Below are 21,809 nucleotides of genomic sequence, written 5' to 3' on the forward strand. Positions count from 1 at the left end.
ACGATCACATGAGGATCACACTGACTTCCCACTTGGAATTCTCAGGAGACTAGGACCTTGATGTAAGACAAGCAGCTTCATAAAAATAGAGAGTGGAGTTACAGGATTCGTCATGAGTCAATGTGAGGACCTGAAAGTGAATGCATGGTAGCACACACTATAAAAGGAGGCCCTGGAAAATCGCTGATGCTGTGGTCCCCAGGAAGCGCTGGGCACAGATGTCAGGTTGATTTCAGTCTGGAAAGTCTCAGCGAGGTGAGGCCTTTGTCTAATAGGATCAGCCTGTTTCGCAGAGGGACGGACCTGAACCCAAAGAGGACCTCACATGCGATGCTGAGTGTTAGACAGGACCCCTGGAGAGGGAGCCAAACAGATTTCTGTAAATTGTTAGCCCTGAGAGACCCAGAAGAGCTACTTCTGAGTGGTCCCCTCATTCAACCTGTGTGATCTTAGGGAGGACAGGGCCTCCTCTAGCAGAATCGGACCCCAGATCTGCAGAGGGGGGGCATCTTGACCATAACCGGACTTAAGGTGAGGACCATCAGTGCTAGTGAGAGGGTCTCTCCCCCTACGAGGGAGGCTCACAGAGTGGCGCCCCCTCCTGACAAGCAGAGATGCTCAGAGCAGCAACCTGACTCCCGACACTAGGGACTTGGGAAGGCGAGGGCTTCGTTTGGGAGCTGGAGGACTCGGGTTCATAGAAGGAGGTGTCCTGGGCTCTGATACACTGCACAGGAGGACCCAGGGCTGGATGGATATTGAACTACCGGGTTTCTGTAGCGCCCCGCCCCCGCCTCCTGCCCCTGCCCCGCCCCCGCCTCCTGCCCCTGCCCCGCCCCTAGGAGACCCCATGTACGAACGTATGCAGGGCCCCTCTTTTCCGCTTCCGAGGCGAGGAGCGCGACTGGTAGCTGCAGCGTCTGTTCAGCGGAGATTGTGTGCCGGACTCGTCCGGAGCCAAGGTGAGGACCTGAATGTAGCTGAAGTGAATTTCCCAAGCCCTCCCTGTAAGAAAAGTGACCCAACCGCATCCCACCCCTGCAATCTGCAGTGTAAGATCCCCTGTCCGGAGTTGCGGGCCGAGGAGCCATCTTGTTGCCACGTGAAGGGTCGGTGGCGGCTCGGGCGGCTTTGTTGAAAGAGGATGGACTCTTTATGCGTTGGAAGTGGTATTTGCCCTCAACAGGTGAAAAGATGGGGCTTTCAGTGCTCACAGGGCTATCTCCTTCCAAAGTGGTGGCTGCACAGAAGCCATTCCTGCCACCAATGCTGCAGTGCCGCACAGTAGTGGCCCCCAATCTTTTTGGCACCAGGGGACCGGTTTCTTAGAAGACAGTTTTTGCATGGGGTGGGGTGCAGTGTGGGATGGGGTGTGATGCGGTGGACAAAGGAGGGTGGGGTGGCATGAGGGTAGGGTAGGGTAGGCTAAAGGGATGGTTTCAGGATGCTTCAAGCGCATTACATTGTTTACCTTATTTCTGTTATTATTACATCCCCTCCCGCTCAGATCATTAGGCGTTAGAATGGGAAGGTTTGGACCCCATAGGGGTCCATAGGGGTCCAAATTACCATAGAGTAATTCAGGCTGAGAGAACCCGTCATTTTTTGCATGGTGTGCGGGGGCTGGCAGGCGTTGTGGATAAGGGACGTTCAGGTAGAGAAAGGCCTTTATATAAAAGGATATGGACCTAGAGGGTATTATGTATGTTTAGTGAAATGAGTCAGAGAAAACGAAATACTATATGATTTCACTTCTGTGAGGAATCTGAAAAACAGAAACAATTGTAGAAGCAAGAGAGAAAAAACAGATGGTTGATGGGGGTTAGGGTTAGGGGCGTGGGGGAGAAGAGAAATAGGTGAGAAAGGTTAAGATGTAACTACCAGTTACATAATAAAAAGCAATGGGTGTGAAAGGTAAATAAATAAAGACATAGAATGATAGATAAGGTAACCCATTAGGCTTAGGGAGGACTCTCAGCCTTAGAAGGAGTCAAGCTAGGACCTTCAGTGCTAGTCAGCAGGCCTGGCATCCAAGTGGATTGCTACACTAAGGACCAGCCCCGCTCTCAGATCTGGGCATCCCCAAACAAGGTAGCTGGATATGGAGCCCCCAGCATCTCCTCTAGGCACTCAGGGAGGTGAGAGCTTTGCTCTGGGGCATGCAGACTCAGGTCAGCAGAGGGAAGACCCCAAACCCTACCCAAACTGGAGGCCAGAATCCTGAGTGAGGACTGAGGGAGCCCCTGACTCCAGAACTGGGGCAGGGGGTGGGGGTCGAGAGTGCTGCCCTTTTGGTTAGCAGCATAGCCCCAAATAATTTTTGGTGGAATGTGTCTCACTCTGTCAGCTTGGGTCCGGGAAAGGTGAAGACTTTTCACAGGGTCTTGGGCTCAGGTCTGCAGAAGGCAGAGTCCCAGGAAGGATGTGGTGTCCAGGGGAAGATCCATACACGGTAGAGATAGCCACATCTGATGCCCCCTCAGGTGTCAGCTCTGGGGGTCCAGGGAAGAGCTGGCCAGTTCTGGTGCCCCTGACTTCTGCCTGTGGGGTCTGAGGGAGATGAGGGCCTTGGTTTCAGGTCTGCCTGCCCAGGTTAGGAGAAAACAAGGAGTCCTAGGCCGTGAGAGATGTTGAAGCACCAATTCTATGTGAGGAAGGAGACAACTGACTCCCCCAGCACAGAGGAGCCCACACAGAGTGCCAGCTCTGCCGTCGCCCTGGGAAGCTGGGTTAGAGCTCTCAGGCAGAGACGCCCTCTCATTTTCTCCAAGGATGGTTTCAGGGATATTCAGGTTTGACGCTGATGGGTGAGGCCGCATTCAACATAGGGAGGAAGCCCGGTTCCTAAAAGGAGTCACAGTGGTAACACTGAATGAACATGTGAGAACCCCACCCAGAAGGAAGTGAACCACATAGTACATCACTCCTCTCAGACCTGGGAGACCCAGGCATGGGGATCAGATGACCCCCACTTGCTTCTGCGCAGAGCCTCGCAGGGAGATGAGGAACCTCGTTGATGGGGGTATGGGTTCAGGTCCGCCACTGGAGCATTTGCAGCTAGTACCAGGAGCCCAGAAGAGGACCTAAGAATTGAGGGACCATCCAGCTACCCCGCGACAACAGAGGGCAGTGCAGAATCTCTTCCTGACTGTCCGCATGAGGAGTCCACACACAGCTGTAGCTAGAGATCGGGAAAATGTCGCTGCTTTCTAGTGGGTCTCAGGGAGATGGGGGACTTAGTAGGAGGGGAGAGATCTCAAGAAGAGACAGAGATTTCCTGGTCTTGCCAGGAGTCACAGAGTCATGATAAGGACCCAGAGAGATGACTTAGATGAGCACCTACCCAAAGCAGTGGGGGCCTGCAAAGTCCCAGTCCCTGTCTGCCCTGGGGCACCTCAGGCGGAGATTGCCAGATGTCAGCCCTCACTTTCAGCCCCAGGAACTCAGGGAGATGTGGGCCTTGATCTGAGGCCGGAAAACTCAGTGTGGACTAAGGGAGGAACATAAATCACATCCAAGTGAGGACGAAAGGGGCCAGTGATGACAGAACAGTGAAGTCCCACAGAGTCCAGCCCCTGCTGCCATCCCAGGGAGGTCAGGGACAGGGATGACTAGAGGTGGCTCACACTTTCTTTCACCTTGGGAACCTCAGCGTGCTCAGGTCAGCAGAGGGAGAATTTCTAACGTTTTCCAGGACTCACAGAGAAGATGCTGAGGACTGTGGGAAACTCCCAGAATTCCTCGCACTGTCACTCCTTGGTGCCCCCAGGCATACATGGCGGGCCGAAGTGTGTGTGCCTCACTCACAGCTAACAGGGAAGTGAGGGTCTTAGTCTAATGAGTCAGCAGAGGAAGGAATCTTAGACTCTCCCCTAAGTAAAATCTGGGGACCTTGCATGAATAGCACCCATTACAGGGCCTCAACCTCCTGCTACAGTTCTTCAGGCCCCAGAGACCACGGGCGGTAGGGCCAGATAAGGCCACCCTGGCTTTCCCCATTCAATCTTAGGGAGCCGTTGGCCTTGCTGTGAAGAGAGGTCCTCAAGCCAGGAGAGAAAGGAGCCCCCAGATCCTCCCAGGAGTCAAAGTGGGGACTGCGAATGAGGACTGAAGGTAGCACGCTCCCCCTTGCAGCTAATCAAACGAACACTAGAGTCTTGCCTGATCCTCCGCTGAGGCCCCTCATTTCTTTGTGTCATTTCTAAGGGAGATGAGGTTCTTCACCTGAAGGGACAGCACCAGAGGCAGGAGGGAGGGGCCCACACCCTTGGTGTTGACAAGATGAGGACCCTGAATGGTGGAGAACCGAGTTCAGGACAGAGCAGGCCCCCAGAACTGCCAGTGCCATCCACCCCTACAGTGTCCATGACTTGGCTCCTTCTCATGGGTCCCAGGGAGCTTTGAGGTGTCGCCTTTCAAGCAGCACATGGCAGGGGTCCCGGCCCCACTAAGAGCTGATGTGACAGTTGTGTGTGTGAATGAAGGGACCCAGAAAGGGCCCCACTCCCAGGATCTTCTGTCATTGGAGGCAGCCACAGGCAGGCTGTGGCCTGAGGCTGGCACGCTCTCACTTCTACACAGGGTTCTCAGGGGATAGGCTGACCAAGAACAAGAGGCCAGCGGTTCCTAGAGTAGGGCTCTCAAGGAAACGGGCAGAGCAGCCTTATTCCCTCCATGCTGAAGGAGCTCATCCACTCATCTTCCCTTCTCCAGGTTCCAGCATCACCTACTTACCTGCCTGCTTCCCTGCCAGCTGTGCCTGCTGATAGTCATGCCTCGGGGGCAGAAGAGCAAGCGCCGTGGGCGTGAGAAACGCCGCCAGGCACGCATGGAGACCAAGGATCTCAGGAATGCTCAGGCTGCTGCCACCCCCACCCCTACTTCTGGGAGTACGCCCCCAGGCTCCCCACCTGCCGGTGCGGGCCAGAAGCCTCAGGGAGCTGCAGCCACTAGCTCTCCTGTTGCAGGGGCTTCACGCCCAAGATCTAAAGCACGTGGCAGGGGCCAAGTTGAGGAACGTGAAAATTCTTCCCGGGCCTCAACCTCTGTTAAGACCGCTCCTCTAGATCCTCTGACCGAGAAGGCAGGAGTGTTGGTCAATTTCCTGCTTGATCAGTTTAAGATGAAAGAGCCCATTAGGAAGATAGATATGCTGAATCTTTTTCACAAAAGGTACAAGACACGCTTCCCTGAGATCCTCAGGAGAGCAGCTAAATGCATGGAGCTGTCATTCGGTCTTGAATTGAAGGAGGTCAAGCCAAATGGTTACTCCTACACCCTGGTCAGCAAGATAGGCCTCATCAGTGATGAGGTGCTGAGCAGCAGCTGTGAGGTGCCGAAGAATGGGCTTCTGATGCCTCTGCTGAATGTGATCTACGTGAATGGCAACCGCGCCTCTGAGGCTGATGTCTGGGAGTTCCTGAATGTTCTGGGCATCTATGATGGAAAGCAGCATGTAATCTTTGGGGATCCCAGGAAGCTCATCACGGAAGAGTGGGTGCAGCAGAATTACCTTGTGTATCGTCAGATTCCCGACAGCGATCCCCTGAGCTATGAGTTCCTATGGGGCTCAAGAGCCTACGCTGAAACCAGCAAGATGAAGGTGCTGGAGTTTTTGGCCAAGATCAGTAGTACCATCCCCAGTGCTTTCCCGTTCCATTATGCTGAAGCTTTGGGAGAAGAGAAGAGATCCCGAGGCAGATCTCTAGTTAGGTCTCGTGGTGCTGCCAGGGCCACTGCCCGCTCCAGGGTCCCACCCAGAGATCCGTCCAGTGCCCAGTGAGTTCTCAGGCGGCAGCTTCACTTTGTTTGACCAATACTGCCAACCTTTCAAGAAGTGAGAGGCTAAAGTAGGGCTGAAAATGTCAATACGTATCTTCTTTGTGTTCCTGTTTTACACTATTACCTTTCAAACGTTGTGTCATTTCCTAGCACGTTTGTTTAGATTCAGAATCGAAATTTACGAATGACATGGATCACAGATTTGTTGTTGTCTGTCAGATCTAAGAGTAAGAGTTTTGGTACTGTGTAGTGTAATTCAGAAAATCCTTCATCTTTGGGGATCCAGAACAAGATAACATAGCTTTGGAATAGTAATTTTCTTGGAAATGTGGAAGAATGTTGTAGTTTTAAAACAGATGAAAATCAAGTAAGCTGTAGTCAAGTTTTGATTTATGTTATTCACCTTTGTCTCTCTCTCTATAACATTCAGTAGTACCCTTAGCGATATATTTAGATGTTGTTAGCTTATTCAAGAATGCTGATAAAAACAATAAGAAACTACATTCCTTGCTTGGTGGCTCCTTTATTCCCATCTTTACTTGAGCATCTGCTCTTCAGAAGGTTCTGTGCTGGTGGGGGTGATGCAAAGATAAAGGAGACCCTGTACCTTCCTGTAGATGTCTTGTGTATATGAGCAGTGATTCCATAAGGAAGGTGGTGTGATGATCTAAGACAAGTGACAAAAATCAGGGAGGATGCTGGGGAGGGAGTTGGGATGAGAGCAGTGAGGTATAAATTCTCTCAGCCTTTATTCTCTTAAACCAAAACTTTGAGGTTTGGTATTTTGGCCAAGGTCAATGGTAACATCCCCAGTGCCTTCCCACCCGATTATGAAAAGGCTCTGAGAGAGGATGACGAGAGAGCCCGAGCTGCAGTCAGGGTTTATAGTCCTGCCAAGGCCAGTGTGTGCTCCAAAGTCACATCTAGCAGTCCCTCCAGCCCCTAGTCAGGTCTGAGGCAACTATTTCACTGCGTTCGACCAACACTCCCAGCCTTTTAAGTTGTGAGAGGCTAAGGTGGGGCTGGAAAGCTAATCATAATATACATCTTCTTTGTCTTCCTGTTCCTTCCTGGGAGGTCATTTTACGTTGGCTGCGTGGTGGGCTGGATGAACCTGTGATAATGGTGAGCCGGGCCCAGATCCCCAGATTGTGGGCCTCAAAGTTGGGAGGCTGAGACTGAAATGAGAAGCTTCCCTGAACAGTTACCCTGAGATTGTGAGTCAACCAGAGGGAATCTCCACCTGGGGGAAAGAACAGAAGGTGTCCAGTGCTCCTGCCCCAGTGCAGGTGAACACAGTCCACAAACCAGATGTTTGATGCATATTACTATCTCCTTTGTGATTGGATGTTGAGATGTCACTGTGCTGGCACTCTGGGCCCTGAAGGGAAGGAGCCCCAGCACACTCCAAACATGAGGGTATCTCGAGTGTAATCTAGTAGACCTCCTGAGCGGGGCTAGATTTTAGTGGTGGTGAAATACATGAAAATCGGGGTGTTTTGTCGGGAGGGCTTTGGGAGGCAGGGGAATTACTGGTCCTTGACACAAATTCTATAGGATTTTGCATTGCATCCTGGTAAAACACTTGCCTCTAAATTCAATAACATATTCTCTGATAGAGAAAATTCACTTAGGATTACTTGTTTAGTTGCTAAGTCGTGTCTGACTCATTGTGGGCCCATGGACAGTAGCCTGGCAGGCTCCTCTGTCCATGGAACTTTCCAGGCAAGAATACTGGAGTGGATTGCCAATTCCTTCTCCAGGGGATCTTCACAACCCAGGGATTGAACTGACATCTGGTTGTCAGGTAGATTCTTTACCACTGAGTCACCAGGGAAGCCCTACAGTTTCTTGCTAAGCAGCAGTTTGATTGACTTAGCTTTCTTTGTTTAGAAGACCACATAGTCTCTAGTTTCTCCTGGGTAAAGAAAAATTCCCATAGATGAAGGTAGAAATTCCCATAGATTTTCTTCTGGTATGAAAATAAGCATCATAAGACCTAAACATTGCCAGCTGCAGTGCCAGGTGCTTTGCACAAGCTACATATGTTCTGATACTTCTGTAAGACAAGGCTTATCAAATTCACTTAGCAGACAAAGAACTTCTATTCTCCAGGCTGATAAAGTGACAGAACTGAGTGTAGAGCCTGGTCTGAATTGCTCTAGAGTCCATAATGTTTCACTCCTCCCAGTCTGAGGCTGACATATTGTCAATTCATTTCTCTTCACACTGCCTTGTCACAATCCCCCTGCCTGGCCGCGATCCCCCTCGCTATGGGGGGATATGAGAGCACTCCTGTGGGGTCTGAGAGCCGCTATGGAAACCAGCAAGGTAGAAGCCCTGGAGTTTTTGGCCAAGGTCAACTATACTGTCCCCACTGCATTCCTGCCCCCATTATGAGGCGACTTGGAGAGAGGACGTAGAGAGCACTGGAGCCAGAGCTGCAGCCAGGGCTGGCACTTCTACCTCGGGCAGTGATGGGCCTTCTGTGGCCAGTGCCCAATCCATGGCCGCATCCAGCCACACGTCTCACCTCTAGTGTGGTCTGAAACTGTTCTTCACTTTGTGATCAGAAAAGCCTGTCAACCTGTGTTCCTGATATGCGTCAATAACTTTTTGACTTATCCTTTTCTTGCGGGGGGTGAGGCGGTAATTTTCAAGTGATTTTCTTTTCAGTACTAAGTTTATTTAGATTCAGATCATAAGCTTATGAATGACATGGGGTCACACACTTATTGCTGTTTACCAGACTTAGAAATAAGAATTTTGCTTTCTGAAATACAAACTGAAAACTTTTAAATCATCTGTGTGATCCAGAGCAAGATTACATGGCATTGGAATAGGGGTATCCTTGGTAATGTGAAAAACCCCACACTAAGATAGGATAAGAAGAGAAAAAAAATTTAAAGTGGTTCAGTTATGGGTCTAGCTTACTGTATTCAGTCTCTCATTCCTAAATTTCAAAGATACATACCTTTTAAATTTAGAAGCATATATAACTTTTGCATTTAGGATATACTTAAATTATTAAAGAAAATGTGGGTTTATGAAAATGTAAATTGATGCAGCCACTATGGAAAATAGTATAGATGCTCATAAAAAAATTGAAAATAGAACTACCATGTGATCTGGCAAGTCTACTCCTGGAAATTTAGCTGAAAGAAATGAAGCCAACACCTGGAAAAGATATTTGCACCCCCCATGTTCATTGAAACATTATTTACCATAACCAAGTTATGAAAACAACATACCTGTCCATTAATGGATGAATGGATAAAGATAATGTCACATAGACACACACACACACACACACACACACATACATTCATCGTCACTCAGATATTATTTAGCCAATAAAAGAAAAAAAGGAAATCTGGCCATTTGCAGTAACACAGTTGCACCTTGAGGGCATTATGCTAAGTGAAATAAGTCAGACAAAGACAAATACTATATAATCTCACTTATGTGTGAAGATGTTTGAAAAATGAACTCACAGAGAATAGATTAGTGGTTGCCGCAAGTGGGGGTTGGAGGATGGATGAAATGGGTGTACGTGGCCAAACGGCATAAACTTTCACAATTTTCATGTACAAAATAAAGAAGTCCTGGAGATATAATGTACAGCATGGTGACTAGTTAATCATTGTTGTTAAGTCGCCAAGTGGTTTCCTACTCTCTGCAACCCCATGGATTGTAGCTTGCCAGCCTCCTCTGTCTAGGGAATTTTCCATGCAAGGATACTGGATTCAGTTGCCATGTCCTTCTCCAGGGGATCCTCCTGACCCAGGAATCAAACCCTCATCTCCTGCATCAACAGGAAGATTCTTTACTGCTGAGCCACCAGAGAACCCCATAGTTAATAATACTGTATTGTATATGTGAAAGTTCCTGGGAGAGTAGATTTTTTTAAAGTGAGGTATAGTTGATGTGGGCTTCCCTGGTGGCTCAGATGGCAAAGAATATGCATGAAAGGCAGGAGACCTGGGTTCAGTCCCTGGGTCAGGAACATCCCCTGAAGAAGGGAATGGTTACCCACTCCAGTATTCTTGCCTGGAGAATTCCATGGACAAAGGGGCCTGGTATGCTACAGTCTATGTGGTCAAAAAGAGTTGGACAAGACTGAGCAACTAATACTTTCACTTCATTTTCATAGTTGATGTACAATATTTTATAAATTACAGATTATTAACAAAGTGCTTCATAGTTTTTAAAGGTTATGTTCCATTTACAGTTATTATAAATATTGGCTATATCCCCTTTGTTGTACAATATATCCTTGTTGCTTATTGTATACATATTAATTTGCACCTCTTAGTCTTCTGTCCCTGCCCTTCACCTCCTGCTTGCCACTCCCCACTGGTAACCACTAGCTTGTTCTCTATATCTGTGAGTCTGCTTCATTCCCCTAGTCTTTTATTTTTTTAATTATCTGTGTCAGTAGTATCATACAGCATTTGTCTTCCTCTATCTCACTTATTTCATTAATACCATCCAACTATTTACTAATTAATAGCATAATACCCTCCAACTCCATACATGTTGTTGAAAGATTGCAAAAGTTCATTCTTTTTAATGACTGAGTAATGTTCCATTATGCGTGCACACACACGTGCGTGTGTGTGTGTGTGTGTGTGTGTGTAGGTTGTATACATATAGATTACTTTTGTACCTTGGCAAATGTCAGTAATGCTGCTATGAACATTGGAGTGCATGGAATTTTTGAATTAGTGGATTTTTTTTTTCATTTTAAACAGTAATTTAAAGTTTATTCAAGCTTTAATGCAGGTTATTCTGACTTTAAGTTAGCATTACATGGCATACTTCTGAGTCCATTCCTGAAAAATTCTGTTGTACTTATCTCTGTCTGTTTTATAGATCTGTGCAACCTCTGGCACTAGGGAGGGGGTCATTGGGGTTCGAAACACATAGCAGGGAGCAAATAGATACCAGAACTGTAGAAATCATGGAAGCAAGAGACCACAGTGATCTTAGAGTAGCGAACCTAGTGCTGCCATTAGTGTTCATGTCTGGATGATAAATCTGTTGCAAATGCAACCTTAGGTAGTGTGAACGGGTAGTCTTTAGGGAAATGAATTGGCACAGAGAATACACTGCCTCAGTACGGGCTGCCATTCTTTTTCATAATTGTGGTTTCCCAGTGAAATGTATCATCCCCAACTGGACCTGTAGAATATTGTGCTGGAGGGTCCCTGGCCACCTCACTAAGTTCCTTATTAATCCATTTCAGCGCCACAGTCTGTGCTTTTTGCCTGACTCCTCACTATCAGTGTGTGAAGGTCCGGCCAAAACTCCTGACTATCTGGTGGCTGGGAAGGACTACCTCTTCATCTCACACTGGCTCTGCCAGACACAGGTGCCTTCTTAATAAACAGGGAGGTTGGACTGGGGTGGGGTCACTGGCAGAGAGTAGATGAGGCTGGAGGGAAGGGGAGACGAGCAGTGGAAACCCTTAGACTCAGACAAGCATCGAGTACCTGACGGAGACCATCCAAATTAGGGGGTCCTTTTTTTTTTTTTTTCCAGATATACACCAGGGAGTGGGTTTTCTGGGTCATTTGGTAGTTCTCTTTTTAGATTTTGAGGACCCTCCTTACTGTTATCCATGGTGGCTGTACCAATTGACATTCCCACCAACAGTGTACAGATCTTATGCACATGCTCACCAACATTTGTTACTTCTGTTCCTTTTGGATGATAGCCCTTCTGATAGGCATAAGATAATACCTCATTGTGGTTTAAATTTGCATTCATATGATGATTAATGATGTTGAACATCTTTTCACGTGCCTCTCGGCCATTTGTATGTCTTCTTTGGAAAAATGTGTATTTAAGTCTTCTGCCCATTTTTTTAATTCTTTTTTTAAATTGTTGAGTTATGTAAGCTGTTCATATATTTTGGATATTAACCCCTTATTGGTTATATCATTGGCAAATATTTTTTCCCTTATAGTAGGTTGTCTTTTCATTTTGCTGATGGTTTCCTTTGCTGTGCAAAAGTTTTTACCTTTAAATACATCTCATTTATTTATTTTTGCTTTTATTTTCCTAGCATAAGGAGACAGATTCAAAAAAATATTATTATGAATTATATCAAAGAATGTCCCACTCATAGTGCCTTCTAAGGGTTTTATAGTTTCCACTCATATTAGGTCTCTAATCCATTTTCAGTTTATTTTTGTATATAGTGTTAGATAATGTACTAATCTCATTCTTTGACAGCAACATGCCAAAGAATAAGATTAGAGCCTAAACACATCTTGGTATTATCAGAAAACTAAATATGCTTTTACATTTGAGCCAGTAATTAGAGTTTTCAGAAAGTAACCCTGAAGAGACATCCACAACCGTATGAAAATACTTAAATATCCATGAACATGTTAACTGAAGGAACATGATATATATCCACAGAGTGGAGTACTATACAGCTATAAAAAATAATGAGCATGATCTTTGTAAACTAATATGGAGTGCTTCCATGATAGATATAGATATATAAAAGAATGTGGGAGTTTGGGGTTAATGTCAATGATACCAAGTGCAGTGCCTTTGCATCCTGGTATGAAGAGGCTTTGAGAGCTGAAGAAGAGAGCCAGAGCCAGAGCTGCAGCCAGGGCTCCTATGGTGCCAGGGCCAGTGCAATTTCCAGAGCATGTCCAAAGTTCCTCCCACCCCTAGTGAAGTCTGAGCAGATACTTCACATTGCATTTCAAGAAAGCAAGCAATCTTCCAACTAGCAGAGGGCCAAGGTGTTTCTCATGGAAACACAGCATGTAATGTATTTCCGATCCTATACAATATGCAAAAATTAGAGGTTTTTCTTTTTTTCTGTTTTTAAATGTTGTTCCTTTTAATTAAAGATGTGTTTAGCTTCAGAGTCTAAGTATACTAATGGCACAGCTCCCCCTTGTACTGCAGATTATCAAGTTGAAAAATAAGAATTTTCATATTACATAGCACAGACTGAAATCCTTCAATCATTTCTTGTCATCCAGAATAAGAAAACATGATATTGAAATATGGATTTTTTGCAAAAATGGAAATTATTCCACAGTGAAGTCTGTGTGATTATCAGATACAGACAAAAAAGTCTTGAGAGGTATTCACTTCTTGGTTTGTTTTATTCCTTATAGTCTTTCTTTGTAAAACTGAAGTGTATGTACCTGGATTGGCTTAGCTTATTTAAGAATGTGGGAGAAGTGAAAACCCAGTAAACTTTACTTCTTGCACACTTTCACTGTAATTCTTCAAATATCAATTTAGCATCTGTTCTTTGGAGGCTTCTGAGTAGTATTGGGGATGCTAAGAAAAATAAACCGAACCATTTCCTATAGAATTCTAGAGTCTAAGAGAACAATTCATATAAAGTAGCTCATAAATAAAGATCTAGGGGCCCAATAAAAATGAGGTGTAAGGAGGTGAGGAGATTGAGGGCTTCCTCATGAGGTGTCTAGTGTAAATACACTGAGGCAAGGCACTTGGAGACTTTAGGACAATAAATGTCCCTGAGAGGTAATTTTAAGTTAGGCTACATGTTGAGCCCACCGGGGAGGCTGTGGAAACACTAAATAGAGGCCAGACCCTCAGATGGTGGGTCTCAAAGTTGAGAGACTTAAGACTGGAATGGAACAATTCCTGAACAATTACTTTTCAATTATCAGGCTTCCCAGGCCGCTCAGTGGTCAAGAATCCACCTGCCAATGCAGGACATGTGGGTTCATTCCCTGGATCAGGAAGATCCCCTGGAGGAGGAAATGGCTACCCAATCCAGTATTTTTGCCTGGAGAATCCCATGGACAGAGCAATCTGTTCAGTCCATGGGATAGAAAAGGGTCAGACACTACCGAGTGACTAAACAGCAACTTGAGTAGACCAGAGAGAAATCCCCCCTGGGGAGGGGATGGAATGTGCCCTGTGCTCCTGTCCCAGTGCCCGTGAACACAGTGCACAACCTAGATGTTTCATGCACATCATCTCCAAGGAGATTCTGTGAAATAAAAGTAATAGTAGAATGAAACCAGAAACTCAGAAGCCAGTGGGCTGACACTGTGCTGTGAGTCGTGGAAACAGAGCTCATTTTATTGAAAGAGCATTCCATTCAGCAGTTTTGGCTGTGTTGATAATTCCGCAAAGTGTATGAGATGAGTATATTATAGGTGATGTGATGGTGAAATTGATGAAGGTAGGGGCTTATTTTATTTAGTTACTTATTTATTTGGCTGTGCTTGGTCTTATCTTTGGAATCCAGGATCCTTGATCTTCCTTGCACCCTGAGAGTTCTTTAGTTCCAGGATGAGGAATGTTTTAGTTCTAGTATATAGGATCTGTAGTTGTGGCATGTGAACTATTACTTGTGGTGTGTGGGGTCTAGTTCCCTGATCAGGGGCGGAACCCAGGCCCCCTGCATTTGGAGCACAGATTCTAAGCCACTTAGCTACTGGGCCACTAGGCAACTCTCTAGGAGTTGTTTAAATGAAAGAGAAGCTTGGAAGAAAGAGTTAGTTTTGGAACCAAATTCTAGATTATTTAAATTTCATTCAGTTAAAAAACTACACCCACACTCAAAATATGATGTAGTAGTGGAAATGAAAGATTCTTTGTAAACAGCATTTTGGACTGATTTGGTGTTCCATGTCCAAGAATGCCACAGATTCTCTGACATCTCCTGGATTTAAAAGATTCCTCAGGGTCGGTGGTATCCTCCAGGATGAAAATAATCATGATCATAGTAAAAAGAGATATTGTGTAAAGTCTAAGTGTGCTCCAGGCAGTGCGCAAGGTGCTTTAGCTACATGCCACTAGCTCTACAAAAGCCACTTCACCTGAGGTTCCTGGATTTTGGGGATGGACCCAAGTCCTCACAACTGATAAGAGACAGAGCTGGGCCTAGAGTGCTGGTCTGAATTTAACCACAGCATGTACCCTTCCACTTGTCCCGGCCTGAGGTGCTCATGAGTCAGTTAATTCACTGTCTTTTAACACTCCAACATGTATCTTGAGTGACAGAAAGAAGGACACTGTGACGAAAACACTGGGATGAAATACATAGCCAAGGCAATACAAACACCAAAATAATTAAGAGGTGTGAATAAAGGAGAGAAGGAGATAATGCTCAGTTAGCAAATGATCACCTCCATGTGGAAATTCAGACACCCTCAAGTGATCAAGGGCTTACAAGATTATCTGGCACTATCCTTCTATGTAGAACGTAAACATTTTATTTGTTTTAATTAAAAATAGTTATTTCTATTTATTTTTTGACTGCTCTGGGTCTTAGTTTGGACACTTGGAATCTTTGTTGCCACATGCAGGCTCTTTAGTTGTGAAATGTGAGATTTTAGGTGTGGCACGAGAACTCTTAGTTGTTGGATGTGAGATTTTTAGTTGCGGCAAGTGGGATCAAGTTACCTGACTAGGGATCAAACCTAGGACCCCTGCATTGGGAGCGCATAACCACTGGACAAACAGGGAGGTGCCAAAAGTAAATATTTTAGAACTACCCTAAATCTGGTGACTCAGATGGTACAGAATGCGCCTGCAATGCGGGAGACCTGGGTTCAATCTCTGGGTTGGGCACAATCCCCGTGGAGGGCATGTAACACACTTCAGTATTCTTGCCTGGAGAATCTGCATGGACAGAGGAGCCTGCCGGGCTACAGTATATGGCATCACAAAGAGTGGGACATGACTGAGCGATTAAGCACACACCCTAAATCTGGCTGAAGAGCAGGAATATATCACCTCTATCTCTTTGACATCATAACATCTGTCCTGAGTTCCTTAATTTCTGCTGCATTTTCCTAATCTTACATCACTTTGGGGACTGAGACCCATTTTGTCCAAGATTTGCTAGAGGGTAATGGCTCACTGTTTGTAGGAATATGCATTCCACAGGAAGACTTTAATCAAGGGACAGAAGCTGATATGAGAACCTCCATAAAGGAGGACTAAGGAGATAATCACCCCTTGATATAGTGGTCACCCAAAGACTAAGAAGAGGAATCTTAGCTCAGTAGAAGGAGCAGTCCCAGGCTGTGGTAGATGTAGTGAGGATGCTAAGCAAGAGGAATCAGAAGGAATCAAGTTGCATCCCCACTGTCTATTCTCAGAGGCCCTGATGGACTAGGATCACATGAAGATCATCCTGCCTTCCAACTTGGAATTCTCAGGAGACTAGGACCTTGATGTTAGACAAGAAGCTTCATAAAACAGAGAGTAGAGTTACAGGATTCGTCATGTGTCAATGTGAGGACCTGAAAGTGGACTCACAGTAGCACACACTATAAAAGGAGGCCCTGGAAAATCACTGATGCTGTGGTCCCCAGGAAGCTCTGGGCACAGATGTCAGGTTGATTTCAGTCTAGGAAGTCTTAGCGAGGTGAGACCTCTGTCTAATACAATCAGCCGCAGTTTCGCAGAGGGAGGGACCTGAATCCAAGGAGGACTTCACATGCGATGCTGAGTGTTAGCGGGGACCCCTGCAGACGGAGCCAAACAGAATTCTGTAAATTCTTAGCCTACAGGAGCTCCTTCTGAGTGGTCCGCTCATTCAACCTGTGTGATCTTAGGGAGGGCTGAGTCTCCTCTAGCTAGATCAGAACCCAGATCTGCAGATGGGGGTGTCTTGACCATAACCAGACTTAAGGTGAGCACCATCAGTGCTAGTGAGAGGATCTCTCCCCCAACGAAGGAGGCTCACAGAGTGGCAACCCACCTGACAAGCAGAGATGCTCAGAGCAGAGCTGGCCTCCCACCACTAGGGACTTGGGAAGGCAAGGGCTTTGTTTGGGAGCTGGAAGACTCGGGTTCATAGGAGGGCGCATCCGGGGTCTGATACACCGCACAAGGAGGACCCAAGGACTGATGAATATTGAGCTACTGGTGTTCCCATAGCGCGCTGCCCCTGCTGTCATCCCTGGGAGACCCCACATAGGACCTTATGCAGCTCCCCTCCACTTCCGCTTTGAAACCCAGCAGATGGACTGGTAGCCGCGGCGACCATATGGCGGAGACTTAGTGTTCAGGACTCGTCCGGAACCAAGGTGAGGACCTGAATGGAGCTGAAGGGACTTTCCCAACCCTCCCAGTAATAAAAGTGACCCATCCACATCCCACCCCTGTGATATGGCTCTTAAGAGTCCCTCAGAGCTATCGGCTGAATGTGGACTAGAGTGTCTCAGGCTAAGGTGTTGGTCTGTGGGGGTAGGCCCGGATTCTACACCCGGAGGAGCTCTAGGACCTAGATGAAAGCCCTGAGGGCTGATGAGCAGACTTCGACACCGCCAAGGGGGCCACACTGAGCGGCTCCCCTGTACTGGGCTCTAGGAGGCCCTGGGTAGAGCTGCCCAACTCTGGTGCCCCCTGGTGTTCACTGGAGGTGGTTTTAGGCAGGTGAGAGCCTTGCTGTAATGGAATAAACCCAGTTCAACAAAGGGACCTAGTCCCCAATATTAATGGCTGTGACGCTGAGTGAGGATGGAGGCTCCTCCCATAAGAAATGGAGTCACATAAGGCGCCAGTCCTATTTTGAGGACTGGGAGAATCAGGCGTTTTGACATGACACTTCCTGGGACATCTCAGGGAAGTGAGAGACCAGGTCAGTGGGGGCAGCCTCAGGTTGACAAGGGAGGGTTTCAGGTGTCCTGGTGGATAGTGAGAACCTTGGAGGCTGTGGATGTTCCACACCACGTCATTTGGACCACATCTCCCTGTCGTCATCCCTGGGAGACCTCAAGAATACATGTCTGTCCCCACTGCACGCTAATGGGGAAGTAAGGGTCTTGGTCTGAATGGAGTGGTCAGCAGAGGGAGAAACCTTAGACCCTGTCATGAGTCAAATGTAGAGCTTGGTTGCTTCTGTGTCCTGGCTATTGAAAATAGTTCTGCAGTGAAGATGAGTACGTGTCTTTTTCCATCCCCATTTCCTCAGGGTATACGCCCACTAGTGGGTTGTTGGCTCGTGTGGTAGTTTTATTTCTAGTTTTTGTAAGCAGAGTGAATTAATTCATAAAGAGGAAAGCCAATATCATATATTAATGCATATGTATGGAATCCAGAAAGATGGTACTGATGAACCTATTTGCAGGGCAGCCAGGAGATGCCGACATAGAGAACAGACTGGTGGACCCAGTGGGGGAAGGAGAGGGAGGGGCAGATTGAGAGAGTAACATTGAAAACATGCACATTACCGTATGGAATATAGATAACCAGTAGAAAGTAGTTTTACGACCAGGGAGCTCAAAGCCAGCACTCTGATATCTTAAGAGGGGTGTGAGGTGGGAGGGAGTTTCAAGATGGAGGAGACATAAGATATACCTATGGCTGATTCATATTGATGTGTGGCAGAAACTGGTACACTATTATGAATTAATATTGTAAAAAAATTATTTTCAAAAAGACGTATAGGAGAAAACAGAAGCAAAAAAATATTTTAAACCTTGAATTGGGATCTTGTGAGGGTTCACAGGGACATCAACCTGCCTGCACCAGATTTTGGTCTCAGGAGACCGTGTTTGGTAAGATATGGTCATCTTCACTTCCTGCTTTTGGGACACAGAGTGATTGGCTTTTACTATCAAGCAGTCATCACTTCAGGAAAAAGTTGAGCTTCTCTACTGCTACTGCTAAGTCACTCCATTCCTGTCCGACTCTATGTGACCCCATAGATGTCAGCCCCCAGGCTCTCCCGCCCCTGGGATCCTCCAATCAAGAACACTGGAGTGGGTTGCCATTTCCTTCTCCAATGCATGAAAGTGAAAAGTGAAAGTGAAGTTGCTCAGTCGTTTCCGACTATTAGCGACCCCATGGACTGCAGCCTACCAGGCTCCTCCATCCGTGGGATTTTCCAGGAAAGAGAACTGGAGTGGGGTGCCATTGCCTTCTCCGAGCTTCTCTACTGGGAGCTCAATTGATGAACCTGAGTGAGGACTCAGTGCATCCATCCCAACCCTCGGATTTCAGCCCAGGAAATCTCAGGGAAGGGCTGTGAGGCTGAGCCCCTTCTTTACTGTTCTGTACAAAGTCTGTGGGAGGGGACATGTCTAGTCTGAAGGTGCAGACACCAGTCCACAAATGTATAATTGTGCCCAACGCTTTAAGGAGCCAAGGTAAGGACCTTGAATGATGATCCCAGTGAACTCAGGATAGAAAAGACCCTAATGAGCTCTCAGCACTGGTTATCTATCTCCTGGCAGGGAGGTGGTATGAGGCATTCCTTCACTTACCTCTGGATCATGGGGAGGTCTGAAGTGTCTACATCAGAGTAGCAGAGGGAAGGGTGCCAAGGCTCCGCCAGGACTTGACGTGATAATACTGAAGTAGAACTTAGAAAACCCCACTGCTGGCACCTGCTGTCACCTGAGTAAATCCAGAGGAGGGCTGAGAGGACGCAGAGGAAAAGTAAGGCCTCTGTTCTTCCTCTGTGGGATTCTCTGGGAACAGGCTGTGCAGGAAAACAGGAGCCTTGTGGGTTCCTAGAGCAGTGTCCTCAAGGACAACTGCAGAGGCAGCCTTTGATTAAGCCAAGGAATAGTCTCCCTGTTTTAAGGTGCTCATGTCACCTCTTTCTCCATCCTCCAGGTGCCTGAATCTCCTGTGTATTGGCCCAGACTCCTGCCTCTGGTCCCTGACCACAGCCATCATGCCCCGTGCGCAAAAGAGTAAGCACTGTGCTCGTGAGAAACGTCACCAGGCCCGAGTTGAGACCCAGGGTCTTCATGATCAGGCTACCACATCTAGGGGAGAAGAGACCACCTCCTCTTCCCCTCCTGATTCAGAGAGCACTCCCTCAAGCTCGTCTGCTGCTGGCACCGCCACGGAGCCTCAGGGAGCCCAAGGCACCACCAGTGCTGCTGCAGGTGCTATATGTAAAAGATCTGGTGTCGGTGGCATAGCACACTCAAGATCTGCAGTGCCTGGCACAGCATGCTCAAGATCTGGTGTAGGTGCCGAGGGACAAGGTCAGGAAGGTGAAAATTCCTCCCAAGCCTCAGCTGCTGCTGCGAGCTCTCACACAGATCTTCTGACCAGGAAGGCAGAGATATTGGTGCAGTACATGCTGTTTAATTATAAGATGAGGGAGGTCATTAAGAGGTCCAAAATGCTGCAGGAAATCAATAGAAGGTACAAGGAACAATTCCCTGAGATCCTTAGCAGGGCCTCTGAGCACATGGAGCTGGTGTTTGGCCTGGTGCTGAAGGAAGTCAGACCCAACAGTCACTGCTATACCCTGGTGAGCAACCTAGATCTCAGTGACAGCGAGTCTTTGAGAGGTGACCGGGGGCTGCCGAAGAATGGTCTTCTGATGCCTCTGCGGGGTGTCATCTACCTGAATGGCAACCACGCCCCTGAGGAGAAGATCTGGAAGTTCCTGAATATGCTGGGCATCTATGATGGAAGAAGTCACTTCATCTTTGGAGAGCCCAGGAAGCTCATCACAGAAGATCTGGTGCGGGAAGAGTACCTGGAGTACTGCCAGGTGCCCGGCAGCGATCCCCCTCGCTATGAGTTCCTGTGCGGTCCTAAAGTGCTCACAGAAACCAGCAAGACGAAAGTCCTGCAGTTTTTGGCCAAGGTCAAGGATTCGGTCCATCCTGCCTTGCAGCAGCATATGAAGAGGCTTGGAGAGAGGAAGTAGAGAGCACCGGAGCCAGAGGTGCAGCCAGGGCTGGCACTTCTGCCTCAACCAGGCCTGGCACTGCCACTTCAGCTGCTGCTGGCCCTTCTGCTTTGGCCAGGCCTGGCACTGCTGCCTCAACCTCTGCCTGCACTTCTGCCTCAATCAGGCCTGGCACTGCTGCCTCAGCCAGCGCTGGCCCTTCTGCTTCGGCCACTGCGCACCCCAGGGCCGAATCCAACTGCTCATCTCGCCCCTAGTGTGATCTGAAGCCTGTTGTTCACTTTGTGGCTGGAGAAGCCGGGCAACCTGTGTTCCTGATATGCATCAATAACTTGTTGACTTTATTTCCCCCAATTTTCAGTTGTTAAAACTTTTCAACAGAAAGGTCATTTAGAGTCATGATATAAGTATATGAATAACATGGGTCACACACACTTTGCTGTTTGTCAAATTTAGGAGTAAGAATTTTGTTTTCTCAAATAAATATTGGAATTCCTCACATCACTATTGTGATCCAGGATGAGAATATCATCACTTTAAGATGAGACTGTCCTTAGAAATATGAAAGACACCACACTAATAGAGGCTCAGAACCTTGATACATTGTTAGGGAGATAGCTGAAATTTCTTCAGTTTTTGGCCGGCTTTACTCTCTGCTTAGTCTCCCTTTTTGTAAATGTAAAAGACACTTGCCTCTGCTTATGGTTTATGGTTTTCAAGAATGTTTGAGAATATAAATTATAGCAAATGATTTATTCGTGGCTCTTCTTTTACACAAACGTTGACAATCTGCTCTTAAGAAGTCTTCATGCTTCTACTGGTGATGTTTAGTCAAAAAAAGTCCTAGCCTCTGTCCACTCATTATAGTTTCTCAGAGATGCTGTCATTGAATGGAAGAGGCTGAGATACTCTCTACTTCAGGAAGAACAAGAAAGAAGCAGGGTAAAGAGGGGTTGGAGAGAACATATTATTTTGGTTTCATTGCTAAGTGGAATTTTGGCTGATTGGGGAGGTTGGGTCTTTTGTTTTTTCCTCACTTGGAACACTGCATAGTTTCTGACATCTGATAGATTGAAAAAAGAATCCAGCTGATGTAACATCTGAGGTCAAGATAATCATAGTAATAACTGCTGTTGCTCCTAATTTCTCAATAGAACAGGTGACGTGACAGAAGCTTTCCATAAATACTTATATTCCACCAATCTGACAAGAAAGGGCTTATCGAACTTACTTCACAGGGGAGAGCCCAAGGCTCATAGAGTTATGGTTTGGATTTGTGCTGAAATACATAGGGCTGGTAAATGACAGCTGGCAATAGACTCCTGCTCTACACTACTTTACCCACTCCAGTGTTCTTGCCTGGAGAATCCCAGGGACAGGGGAGCCTGGTGGG

The 21,809-nt window shown here is 46.9% G+C and overlaps 2 protein-coding genes and 1 pseudogene across 3 annotated transcripts in view; 2 read left to right on the forward strand and 1 right to left on the reverse strand.

The window, feature by feature from the left end:
- Positions 1-6,284, forward strand: part of LOC147340042 (melanoma-associated antigen B1-like) — a 33,876-nt gene extending 27,592 nt beyond the window's left edge. For both annotated transcript variants that reach the window (XM_086388382.1, XM_086388383.1), the window contains exon 2: positions 4,714-6,284. In XM_086388382.1, the coding sequence (XP_086244508.1) occupies positions 4,772-5,782 (1,011 nt within the window). In that variant the 5' untranslated portion in view covers positions 4,714-4,771 and the 3' untranslated portion in view covers positions 5,783-6,284. The remainder of the gene's footprint in view (positions 1-4,713) is intronic.
- The window catches only part of LOC147340041 (melanoma-associated antigen B4-like), a 48,796-nt gene extending 27,629 nt beyond the window's left edge, over positions 1-21,167 (forward strand). Inside the window, 2 exon segments of the mRNA XM_086388374.1 lie at positions 19,378-20,396; positions 20,399-21,167. Coding sequence (XP_086244500.1) covers positions 19,439-20,396; positions 20,399-20,673 — 1,233 coding nt within the window. The 5' untranslated portion in view covers positions 19,378-19,438 and the 3' untranslated portion in view covers positions 20,674-21,167.
- On the reverse strand, positions 10,548-11,406 carry LOC147340044 (ubiquitin-conjugating enzyme E2 D3 pseudogene; annotated as a pseudogene).
- Positions 21,168-21,809: the final 642 nt, after the last annotated feature.

Source organism: Bos grunniens, chromosome X (assembly GCF_055505025.1).
Source record: "Bos grunniens cultivar Pamir isolate PY7600 chromosome X, Bosgru_T2T1.0, whole genome shotgun sequence".
NCBI classification, from domain to species: domain Eukaryota; kingdom Metazoa; phylum Chordata; class Mammalia; order Artiodactyla; family Bovidae; genus Bos; species Bos grunniens.